This window comes from Rhodnius prolixus, unplaced genomic scaffold (genome assembly GCF_049639745.1).
Source record: "Rhodnius prolixus isolate KJV_2025 unplaced genomic scaffold, Rpr scaffold_2, whole genome shotgun sequence".
NCBI lineage: Eukaryota > Metazoa > Arthropoda > Insecta > Hemiptera > Reduviidae > Rhodnius > Rhodnius prolixus.
In genome coordinates this window covers 31,403,925-31,417,130 of record NW_027411592.1, presented here as the reverse complement: position 1 = coordinate 31,417,130, position 13,206 = coordinate 31,403,925, and the positions used below count along the sequence as shown (strand labels likewise).

General features: G+C 35.0%; 1 protein-coding gene across 4 annotated transcripts in view; it reads right to left on the bottom strand.

The window, feature by feature from the left end:
• The window catches only part of whd (carnitine O-palmitoyltransferase whd), a 68,792-nt gene that overhangs the window by 19,708 nt on the left and 35,878 nt on the right, over positions 1 to 13,206 (bottom strand). For all 4 annotated transcript variants that reach the window (XM_074118969.1, XM_074118972.1, XM_074118971.1 and 1 more), the window contains one exon: positions 874 to 1,038. In XM_074118969.1, coding sequence (XP_073975070.1) covers positions 874 to 1,014 — 141 coding nt within the window. In that variant the 5' untranslated portion in view covers positions 1,015 to 1,038. The remainder of the gene's footprint in view (positions 1 to 873; positions 1,039 to 13,206) is intronic.

The window sequence follows — 13,206 nt, the reverse complement described above, 5'->3', positions numbered from 1 at the left end:
AAGAGCGTCTGAAATGTTGATACAATATGTTTAAGAAAATGAAATTATAAAATGCGAAAGATTAAATTATTACAATACTATCATAGAAAATACAATGCAATGCAATCCACTCAATCATGGACATTCACTAATTTGTAAACATGAATAATATTCTAAATTATTGTATTTATGAGGTTTGGCAATGATAAAGATATAAAAGTGCTAACATTTCTGCTTATTTTACAGATTATTTTTTTACTAGTAGATGTTGTATAAAAAGTATTTGTGTTGATTGGAGCATCTGTAAATGTTATTTATTGTCATACCTGCCAGCAGTTAATTAGGAAGCCGTTAACCAATTGGATAAACAATATTATTTAAATGCATGATTTGAGTAAATAAACAAGTCTGTAGTCGCTGTATATCAAGTACATAGCAGATATTTTTCCTTAAGAAATACATGATCTGCATAAAAATTGAAATGAGGAAGGAGAATGGTCAAAAATAAATAATTGAAGGGACCACTCCTACAAAATTAAGGTCGGTCCGTTTTTTACTTAAATTTAATACTAAGATGTAAAAACAAATTATTTTTAACATCCTTTTACGTGTTAAAAGAAAATATAATAACTGATTAATCATAATACTGCATTACGCCAGATTTATATTTTAATTTAAGGCGCGTCAATTTTTCAGGTTATTGGCGCCCGCAGCTTTTTTTTCTTGCAACAGACAACTTTATCGCATAGTAAGTGAGTAAGAAGCAATTCTAAGCGACAGCAGTTGGATTCGAGCCCGAGATCTCCGCGAGGAAATCCAGGTGCGCTAATAACTGAGCCTTATTATTATTTAATATACTAAAACAAGCTATTTATTCAAAAAAAGAAAATGTACCTTAAATCTTGCCAATCGCTTCTTCCATGATCTAACTCCTGATGCCCAAACAAGATGAAGTACTTCTCTATCAAAATTGACATCCCAACCTTCATGGGTGATTGAAAATGAAAACGCAACAGCTGAATGGGCTTCTGCCATCCCACACGGGCTAGTAAATTAGATCTGCAACAAAATTAAATCTATGAGCAGCATGTAAAACAGTATTATTACAAGAAGAACAACAAAAGCATTTTCTGAAAATGACGGTTTTTGCTAATTTTCAGCAAATTTTTTCTTGAAATCTATCAGATCTGGGTTGCTGCAAAAAAAAAAAATACAGTTATTGAGGAGGGATTTGCCCTACATTACAAAGAAAATTTGGGAATTTTATCTTTTATAGAAAAAGAGAAAAAAATTGTCAAAAGTTGGTTGTTTTTCAGCGTTACGCTTTTTCGTGCAGTTCTTGACGATCAACCCTTACACAACTGTCCTACTGGACAGTTTTAACTATTAATGTTTACAAGTTATGTTGCAGCTCAGAAGTTTCCAACAAAAGAAAATTACGCTACTGATAGATTGAGCTGTACGATTTTACTAGAAACAAACTAATAGTTGCAATAGTGAAACATTTCTTTTATTGACATAATATCCTCACTGAACGCGAAAATTTATTTATGTAAAATGCTCTCGAATAGTAACTTAAAATGGTTCTCCATAAAAATTACGTATTTTTAATACCAATTTGATGATCAATCCAAAACCGAGTAAATTATTTTTTGGAGGGCGAGGGGACTTTTCAAGTTTAAAAAAACCTTTGGTCACTTTTATTAAAGTTTTTTTTATCAGAGATGATTCGTCGTATTATTATAATTTTCAAAATAAATAACGAATTTTAACAACACAAAATTAACTATCAGAGAAAACTTTTAACAATATTTAAACGATTAAGAAACAATGAGACAGTGAAATACATATACATATATTTACATTTCTATGTATGTGGGAAGAATAACCATTTCCTCTCCCAAGGTTATTTCCGGTAGTTTTTGAATTTTATACGAACTAGAAATTTAATCAAGACAATCAACCACCGTCCATTTTAATTTAAAACACGCAGAATTGCATGTTATTCTAAAACTATACTTAGAGAGTAGAATGACCATTGCCTAACCTAAGTTGTAGTCCAACGCTAGAGCAACGAGAATAGAAAGTTTAGAAGAAACAGTTAAAGCTATTATTACGGCCATCTTAAAACAGAAAATAATTCTTTCAGAAAAATGTTCCTTCCAATTAAGGATTTTCCCTCTAACTTCGGAATTTAAGCAAAACAATTAATCCTCCTACAAGATTTCCTTTGGATTTCCACTGTACACAGTGGTAGGACTCAAAACCGTTATTTGCATTGCAATGGTCCTTTAAAGGCGGGCCTTCGTCTCCTCTACCAGCCCTTAATCTCATTTCCCTGGGAAATAGTTTCAAATAGAAGCTGTAGATTATCATGAATACAATGTGTGACATAGTTAAAACAATATCTTTGGGGCGATTTTGGAGAAAATCTCAGAAAAATAGCTTAGTAAAGGTAGTATTTCCGTTTTAAGGATTTAGATCGCCAGGTAGCAGCCAGGTCCTCTGGTAGGGTCCAATCCTAAATACAAAGTGCTTTCTGCTGTTTTTAGTTTCTGAGATATTTTGCCCACTTCCAAACACCTTTTCGGACCCAGAGGACCTCAAAACCGGTTCCCGGTGAAACATTTGACGAGATCGCAACACTTTTCTTACCCAGTTAGAGATAGTGAAAACAAACGATATAGTGGAACAAGTTTATCCCTGGATCTAGATTCTTCGATGCTTCGTTAACAGAGAAAGACTGCAGAATTAATCCGTCAAGGCCGTGGGGCTATAAGGATAATTGTAGCCCTATTAACCAGCCACAGCAGGCTCAGAAAACACATGCATCGCATGGGACTGGCAGATGATATAATTTGTAGGTTCTGTTAGGAAGAGGAGGAAACGTGTTGTGTCAGTGTGAGGGGCTTGTCTGACTAAGGATGTTACTTCTCAGGGAGGAAAAACCAAGGCCTGTGAGCTTTACCCAAGAGTCGCTCTCCAGAATTAAGAGTCTGATTAAACGACGGGTATGTAGGGCGAGATCTAGAGTAGGGGAGCCACAATAGATCCAAAGAGGTCGCAGTGGCGTAGGCCTTAAAGGCCGCCCTACTAGAATCTTATCTTAACAGAGAACGTAACGTCAGAACGTTCGTTTTATTCTTATGTCTGAACCTAATAATCAATCAGACTGAAAGAACGTTTTTGACATTACATTGCGATCTCGATTGCAAACAAAACCTTACGAAGTGGAGCAATTAATTCTGCGACAGATTAGCAATTCACTTTGCACAGATTTCTCTTTGCACTCGCTTTTTTTACTACACAACTGCAAACTACATTGCTGAGATTTCAGTATTTACTCACTTGTTTACTAGTAACACTAATCATCAATCATTTACATTTCAAAAGACCATGTTGCCGATCAAGCATTTAAAGCAAAATAATTCAGTCCGAACGTGCTGTCTATCTAGGAGACGAGTATGTAATAAAGTAGCTCAAAACTTACAACTTTTCGCAGCCTGCAAGTAATAATTACTAAATAACTCAATGGAAGAAAAATTTATACGTTTAATAATGTTGAGTTAGTTGTTAAACTTAAAACTATTTGGTAACCAATTACTGACAATTACTATTTGACTCGTGTAAAGGTCAATGTATTCTACAACCACTGCCTTAAATGAATGATAAAAATATCTTTGTAATAGGTCTTGTGAAATAGTAATTTAAATTTAATCTATTCTGGCTTTTAATACTTCACTTTCACAACAAACTCCTCTTAAGTTATTTTATCATATTTATTACACTTTTGCCATAAATAAAATTTATATATATCTATATAATGTTAATTATATCGCTGTCGGAAGCGTAAAATAACAATATTTATGCCATCTAATTACTTGTATCGCAGATTCATAGTAGCAGGCAGATTCAAGGTCACATTTTATTGGGATATAACAAACACAGACTGGTAGGAGGGGGAAAACCAATCTTTTAATCAACTACGATCTTATGAAACAATTTCTGGAATAGATACATCATTGATGCAATTCATTTCATTTTATCTTAGATGATATTGCGTCTGGGCCAAAGTTTCCACTTAATCACTCTCTCTGTCTGTCTATTTCAGTTTCTCCCTCAATCACTCTTTCTCACTTACTCAGTCTCTCATTCTCTCTCTCACTCACCCTCTCATTCTCTCACTCACTCACTCTCTCATTCTCTCACTCACTCACTCTCTCATTCTCTCTCTCACTCACCCTCTCATTCTCTCACTCACTCACTCTCTCATTCTCTCACTCACTCACCCTCTCATTCTCTCTCTCACTCACTCACTCTCTCATTCTCTCTCTCACTCACTCACTCTCTCATTCTATCTCTCACTCACTCATTCTCTCTCTCACTCACTCATTCTCTCTCTCACTCACTCAGTCTCTCATTCTCTCTCCCCCTCAATCACTCTCTCTATCAATGTCACTCTCGCTCACATTCTTCTTTCTAAAGTACCACTTCAATGTGCAACCCGGCTTGATTAAATTCCGAGTATCAAAGTTCTTGGAAAATTCGTTCTAGGCGTTTTGAGGTGTATTAAAATATTTCTATAAATCAATCAATCAATTCGAGAATTGTAGTCAGAGAAAGTCGTGTGAGTCATACCAGAGACTTACACATCAGTCCGTTAGAGACGTTATTAACAGCTGATAGTCAAAAACTGCACGAAAAAGTGTAAGGTTGAAAAACATTCAACTATTTATTTCTGTTTATTTTAAAAGATAAAATACCTAAATTTATGTAAAGTAAATAAACAATAAAAGCTAATCTTAATGCAACAAGTAGGGAGAAGAATTTGATTGGAAGAATGCGGTGGATATTCTCAGCTGGAATCAAGCCAAGGTTACCTCACACAATAAAGAGTTATGATGATACAAATAATATTTTTTTTAGTAGATCGTTCTATTTATTTCATACAAATCATCACATTACTACCAACGTGCATAACTATTATAATTAATAAAAATCAATACAGACATAGTGGATCAAAACTTCGACTTCCTCTTTCTGCAATTTATACAAATAAATAATCTTTAAAACAGTTTTAGGCAAAAAAAAAAAAAAAATCAACCTAGAAATAACAGAATTAATTTATTAATGAGGCCCTACAAATAAGTTTTATTTTATTATTTATGTTGAATCATTAGTTATAAATATCGATTGACTAAGTGCGCATAATTCGTAATTGCCTATTCTAGTTCCTAACTAACTAAAAGTGGTAAGCAAACCCAGAACATATTCTTACTGTTTACTGGTTAAGCCATACTGTTCAGTTGTGATGGGTGTTGAATAGTTCACCAAGTGGTGTGCAAGAAAGAATAACCATGGAGATAAACAAGAACAGATTTAAAATGAAGTGATTATTGTTATTTCTGAAGAGGTATTATTTACCTCCTTCAAGATAGAATATTTTTGAGTTTATCCGTCGTAGCAGGCATGTTTATTGTATCCCTTGAGTCAGGCAAGTGTTGTGCAAGAGAGTAACGTAAGTGAAGTCGAATTTTCTACACCAAACTACGAGGGTCGTTTGAAAAGTCCGTGCAAAGTCAGAGAGATAGCACCATTGGCGCGTATCGAGGTTATGTTTAGTTAGTAGCATCTCTTGGAAGAACACACACCAAGTTTCAGCCAGATCGGTCTATTTCTTTGTGTTTGGCATTCGTTTGAATCGAGGAAGTCGAGTGATTTTCAAAAAATGGACGAAAAAGAATTTCGTGTGTTGATTAAACACTACTTTATGAAGGGCAAAACGCCTGAGGAGACTAAAGAGAAACTTGATAAACATTATGGTGACTCTGCACTTTCGATTAGAACAGTTTATAAGTGGTTTCAAAATTTTCGGAGTGGCCATATGGGCACTCATATGGAGTGGCATAAAATCAATGATATAGTGATGGATGACAGAAGAGTGAAGGTGCGTGAGATTGCTAGTGCTGTGGGCATCTCGAATGAACGGGTACATAATATTTTGCATCAACATTTGGACATGACAAAGCTATCCGCAAGATGGGTGCCGCGATTGCTCACGCTTGACCAAAAACGAAATCGTGTGAAGTGTTGCAAGGACGGTTTGCGGCTGTTCCAGAAGAATCCGCAGGACTTTAAGCGTCGTTTCGTCACTGTGGATGAAACATTGATACATCACTACACTCCTGAGACCAAAGAACAATCTAAACAATGGGTTACCAAGGGGGAATCTGCACCAAAAAAGGCGAAGAGCGTTCCTTCGGCCGGAAAGATTATGGCGACTGTCTTTTGGGATTCGCAAGGAATAATCCTCATTGACTATCTGGAAAAGGGTAAAACTATTACAGGTGCATATTATTCATCGTTATTGGACCGTTTGAAAACCGAGCTGCAAGAAAAACGCCCACGATTGGCCCACAAAAAAGTCCTTTTCCATCACGACAACGCACCAGCTCACACCTCAGCAGTTGTGGTCGCAAAATTAATGGAAATAGGGTTCCAACTCGTTTCACATCCCCCCTATTCTCCCCAGACTTGGCTCCCTCGGACTACTATTTGTTCCCCAATATGAAGAAATGGCTGGCGGGAAAAAGATTTTATTTAAACGAGGAGGTGATTGCAGAAACGAATGGTTATTTTTCAGACTTGGACAAATCCTATTATTCGGAAGGGATCAACAAACTAGAGCAGCGTTGGACGAAGTGTATAAGCCTAAAAGGAGACTATGTTGAAAAATAAAAAAGGTTTACCCCAAAAAATTAAGTAGTTTTTATTTTTGCACGGACTTTTCAAACGACCCTCGTAGTTAATTTAGCTCTGATGATGGATGTAACTTCGAAACCGGTCAGGGATATACAATAAACATTTCGTACAGATAAAGCTAAAGATTTCCAGCACTGCTAACTTGAACGCATTTCAAACATTCGTTGAATCATATTTCATTTTTAACTCATATTTGTAAATGACCAAAATACCTGACACAGAAAATATACAGGTCACATCAAGTTTTGTAATTTATTTCTTTTAAAATTTTATTTTGTAAAGAAAAATAGTATAAATTAATCTCAGAACATTAGGGTTTATTTTACAGCTAATTTACTGGATAATAAGCGCCTCGCATGGATTATATAACCCTCTCCACTTTCTCTGGATGCAGAAAACAACTAAGATTGGTAAATAACACGCAAGCTGTTAATTTCCTAAATATAATTACTTTTCATTACTTTAAAAATTATAGCTTAGCTATTATATTTGTGGATAAATTATTGTGCAAAACTGGTTTTATGGTCAAAAGTATGTCTCGAGTAGTAAAAATTCTGAAGTATATACTAATGTATATATACGAGGGGGAACCCAAAAAAAACCGGAATTATTTTTTAAAAGCTATTTATTTACAAATTTTTTACAGAACAACCTTATCCCCTTCAAAATACTCTCCATTACAACTAATACATTTGTCCCACCGGTGCTTCCACTGTTCGAAACATTTTTTGTAGTCATCTTTAGAAATGGCTGACAGCTCCTTCTTCGTTTTTTTCTTGACCTCTTCAATGTTGTCAAATCGGTGACCTTTCATGCCCTTTTTCATGCGTGGAAATAAGAAAAAGTCACACGGAGCCAGGTCAGGCGAGTAAGGTGCGTGGGGCAGCGGAACCATGCCATTTTTAGCCAAAAACTGTGTAACAGTGATGGCTGTGTGTGCAGGTGCATTGTCGTGGTGGAAGAACCAGTCTCCTGTTTGCCACAAATCGGGTCTTTTTTGGCGAACACTATTGCGCAATCTTTTCAAAACTTCCAAATACAAGGTTTGATTGACGGTCTGACCTGGGGGGACAAACTCTGAATAGACTACGCCTTTGGCATCAAAAAAGCAAATCAGCATTGTTTTGATGTTTGACTTGACGACATTTTTTTGGTCGGGGTGAAGATGACGTCTTCCATTGGCTCGACTGTTGCTTTGTTTCTGGGTCATAACCATAGCACCATGACTCATCACCAGTAATGACCTTTGACAGAAAGTCTGGATCAGTTTCAAGCTGTTGTTTCAAAGCACGACATGTTTCAACTCGATGTTCTTTTTGATTGTCAGTCAGAACTCGAGGAACAAACTTTACATCCCCAAATCTTCCGTAAAAATTCGCTGAACCGAGCTCCAAGATAACCCACTACTCTCTGACAGTTGATCAATTGTCTGTCGACGGTTTGTGAACACCAGCTCTCGAATTTTTTTAACATTTTCGTCGATTCGGGCAGCTGATGGACGTCCAGAACGAGGTTTGTCATCAATCGACATGTCGCCATTTTTAAACCGAGTAAACCACTCGTATACTTGAGTTTTTCCCATAGTGTCATCTTTGTAAGCTGTTTTCAACATTAAAACACTTTCAGCAGCATTTTTGCCGAGTAGAAAACAAAATTTCAGAGCTGCACGTTGTTCACTTAAACTTGCCATCATAAAAAACGAAAAAAGAACAAAACAGCGCTGGTAAAAACAATCACTGCAGATGAACAGAACAAGCCAGGCAAACAACACAGGCAGGACTGAACTGGCAAGGAATTGCGCTATACACGTCTAGCGGCAGAAATGCGTACTACATAAGCTCCACGCGCGGCAACGCAATTTCGGTTATTTTTGGGTACCCCCTCGTATACTAATGAATAAAAAAAAAAAAAATTAAAAAGGCCAAAAAAACAGCCATCTTCAGTACAGCAATTTTCTTCACATAATTCACTCTTTGGTACTTGTGTGATTCTCAGTAAGAATCAAAACAAAAACTTTACAATTTTGTTTACATCCTTACATTAACTAAAAAAGAAGTTCTGAACTAATAATTCATTTTGATCTAAGAGGCTGTCCAATTCACCGAGCAAGCTAAAAAAACAGGTTGATAAATTTTTACAGTTTTTTAGCAGGAAGAAGTTATTCAAAATAATAAACAATATAAAAGAAAATGAACTGTAAACATAAAAGCGGTATGTGAAAAAGTATTATTTACAAAAGTTTTTGTTTTTTTACAAATATACAAGAAGATTCTTTAAGTATAATCTCAAGATTTTGCAGGATGTTTAAATAAATATAAGAAAAATCTGATAGAATCAAGGTCTTTCTTGCTTATCGTAGAAATAGAGTGAGAGATTATCTTATTTTGCGATTTATTTACTTACTTCTCGTAGCTCTACACAGCCCAGGGTGGGCCTTGGCCTCTCGAATAACGTCATTCCAGATATCCCTATTTTTTGCTTTTCTTTTCCAGTCATCCACTCCAACGGTCTTCCAAGTCTTCCTCAACATCCTGGAGCCAATGCCTACGTGGTCTTCCAATTCTTTTTTTTGCCAAACAGTGTACCAAACAGTAATCTGCGCGGCATTCTGTTTTTCAGTCATTCTTTCCATGTGACCTAGCCACTCCATTCGTCGAACTCTTATAAAGTGCGTTACGCAGACGTCTTTGTACAACTGATAGAGCTCGGAGTTCCTTCGTATTCTCTAACTATCAGTTTCAATATCATAAACCGGACCGAATATTTTCCTTAATATCTTCCCTTCGTATATATTAAAGCTGTTGCTCAAAGCAATATTAAGGGTCCAAGTTTCGGCGCCGTACGTGAGGACTGGTCGTATTAGGTACGTAAATCTAAGAAAAATCTGATAGAATCAAGGTCTCTCTTGCTTATCGCAGAAATAGAGAGAGAGATCATCTTAATTTGCGATTTAAAATCCTCTAAATCTCGTACTTCTATGAGCGACGAATTCTTCGACGTATCTGTTGTTTTAGTTTACTTCTTTCAGTTTTTAAAATCATCTTTTAAAGTTTATAAATCATCTTTTAAAAGTTTATAAGTATGAAAACATAATTCCAAATTCTAACTAGATTGCGCTATTCATACGGAAGATAAGCAATAAGAGACAGAATATATCAATATTTGGATTTCAATATAAATAAAGATAACTAACTCAAATATTCCAATTAATTGAGATCAAATAAAGTAAAGAAAGAATAAATGTTATTCTGTGGCACTACGTATCAAAAAAAGAAAACTATGTTAGTGAATTAGTTGCGTAATTTGAAGAAGGATGTTTTGACAGATAGGAACCAAAAAAAAAACAGGGAAAAAAATATTTAGCTTGCGAAACAAAGGCAGACAGGCCCCCCTTAGGAGGAGGCCATGGCCTCTATTCATTACGCACGCGTAAGATAAAAATGTTTCAACGAGGGTAAAAGTAGGTGGGCAATTTACTGAAGTAGAAGAGTAGACTTCGACCCCTGTGAACTAATCGACATGATTTTTTTTTTCAATTACAGTTTTGTAAACAATGTTATCTTTGATTAAATTTTGTAATAGTCGGGAAATGCCGTTTATATCAATTCCTTAGCTGCTAAGATTTACCAACGTTTTTATATTAGGTAAATCATTTCTACATAAACTTTTTTCCTTCGTTCATCTTCAAGTTCATAAGTAAATACTTATTTACTTATTAAATACTTTTAAGGACATAAATACTTACTAATATAACCTTAACAAAAACTTACAGTTTAAAATGTTAAGTATAAGGGTTGATTAAACGCCAAAAGGTACACAAATCAGCAAGTACCCAACATTTCTTTAATACTTCATTGATATTATTTAAGTAATTTTACTGCATTAATTTTCATTAACATTTTTTAGAATTATTAGATGTCACAGACCCTTATGCTGGCCATTTTCATCTACAAAATATTTTTTCAAGTAGCACACCATTTAACTTAGATTGGCTGCAATATCTATTTATCTATAATAATAAAACTATTGAAAAAGAAAACGTTATAAATATATATAAGGCTAAAAAATTCATAAACTTTTTAAAAAAATGCTTACACCGACAAACATCAATGATTACAATAGATATGGAGTTTTCTTAACCCAAAAATAGGTAAAGGTTTTAAGTTTTCTATGCTTACGGGTAAAACTGCTACTGAAACTTATCTTTTATTAAAAAGAAGTTTATGTCGATAACTGTTTTTCACGTGCGCAAGTTTTTGAGTGGTTCAAGCGTTTCCAAGATGGCCGAGAAGACGTCGGAGATGATGACCGCCTGGGGTCGCCCTTCCACGTCCAAAACGGATGAAAATATCGATTATAATTAATCAACATTACTACCGTGAGGTGCTTGCTCAACTCCGTGAAAGAGTAAGGGGAAAAAAACGACCCGATCAAGACAACGCGCCCCGGCTCACACTGCATTATCTGTCAAGACGTTTCTAGCCAAGTACAACATCCCAGTTTCTAGGCCATCCGCCTTATTCGCCTGACTTTTATCTGTTCCCCAAAGTCAAATCTGCATTAAAAGGAACACGAATTTCGGTCCGTTGAAGCTGTGAAAGAAAAAGCGGCACGCGTCATGTAGGAGTTGACAGAAAAAGACTTCCAGCACTGTTTCGAACAATGGTAAATTCGCATGGAGCGTTGTAGGGATAGGGGAGGGGTGTATATTGTATATAAAATGTTTTATAGCTATAGTCTCGTTATTTAATAGCCACACCTCGTATAAAGTAAATGTTTTAATAAATTATGGTTCCTCCCAATTTTGATGCTATTTCGCTTTGAATACTATAGTTTTGGCCATATCAATGGTTTATTTTCAGTTTGGAAATACAATTTAACTGAAATGAGTTTTTCGTGATTTTTTCGAAAAGAAAATTTGGCTACTAAAATTTTTCTTAATCTTCGAATACTAAATACACTTTAGTTCGAAATGGTTACCCCGTAAAATAAGGTAGGTGAAACCTTAAGCGACTATTTGAAAAAAACCATTTGAAAGAGATCCAAGAAAAAGTAGCCAGGTGTTTGAAGAAATAGATTTCATAATTGAAGAGGATGTGGGAAAGCATAGTAATCAATTCTGAAGAAAGAAAACCTGCTGGAGCAGGCGAAAGAAGTAGAGTGGAAACCAAAAACATGGTATAAATTAACAATAGAAAACAAAAAGATTTCCTGAAATCAGATTGACACCTAATAAATCAATATTTAAAATATTCGGAAACATATGAAAGTATTAATGGCAACTCGCTAAAGGATAAAACACAATTATTCACTAAGCAAACTGGGATTCAAGAGAAATTTTCTTACATTATCATTCTAACAATCCAAGAGATAATTAAGGAAATCCAATGATAATTGTTTCGAAGAAATCTTGCAACTAAACACTCAGAAAAAAAATTCCAACAGCGAGAATATAAATTTTAATTGATCCCTTTAGGCAAACAATGAGTCAATAAAATCCTACCTAAGATAAAAAAAAAATAAAATAATGATGTAAAATGATAAGCATTTAAACTAAAAATGATAAGCACGACAAGGTAGAGATTAAAATAAAAAGAGATTTAACCCATCTCCCAAGTTATTCAATGCCACACTAGGATTGGTATTTAGCACATGCAAACCAGACAATTTGCCTAAGACAAATTTAATGACTTGAAGAATATTATAGAAATGAAAGAAATGTCACAAAATCTCTCAAAAAAAAAAGACTAAGCTGAACTGAAAATTAAGAAACGTGTTATGTAGATACATAATTTACATAAATTGGAACAGTGAAGTGAAAGTTGGGACCAGATAGAGAAGATACTGAAGAAGTACCGCCAAGTTTAGTATTTCTAAGTCTGAACAAAATGGAAGAATTACAGAGAAGAATATTACTGAGTTAGAAAACATTTAATAAGCAATAATAATTTATAATTGAAAAGCATTCCACTATTATAAGTGTTGTACAACATAACATGGATTATAAATTAGTCGGCAGGTGATCAAGTGAACAAAATGTTACCGGATGAATGAATATAAATAAAGAATAACAAATAAATACTAAAACAAACATTGCAAGAGAAAAAGAAAAAAATAATCAAGGAGAAACTGCCGAAGAGAATAATATTTACACGCTTGATGGTCAGTAAACTCGATGCAAATTGAAATTCAAACCTAGCATTAATTCAGAACGATAATAGCACGCACAGCGTGCATACATAATAAGTTGTAGAGGTTTCAGTAGACCAAAAGGAAAGAGAAATTTGGGTAAAGATCGATGAAGGAACAAAAGAAACCTGAGAATATGTATTGTGCACGTGGCATAAATGGGCATCATCCTTGGTGTGGTAAACTGCAAAGAGAGGGCAGTTCAATCTCTCTTGATGATGCCCAACTGGAAAAATTCAGGTGAAGCAGCTCTTGACGAATTTCAGGAGTGTTGTG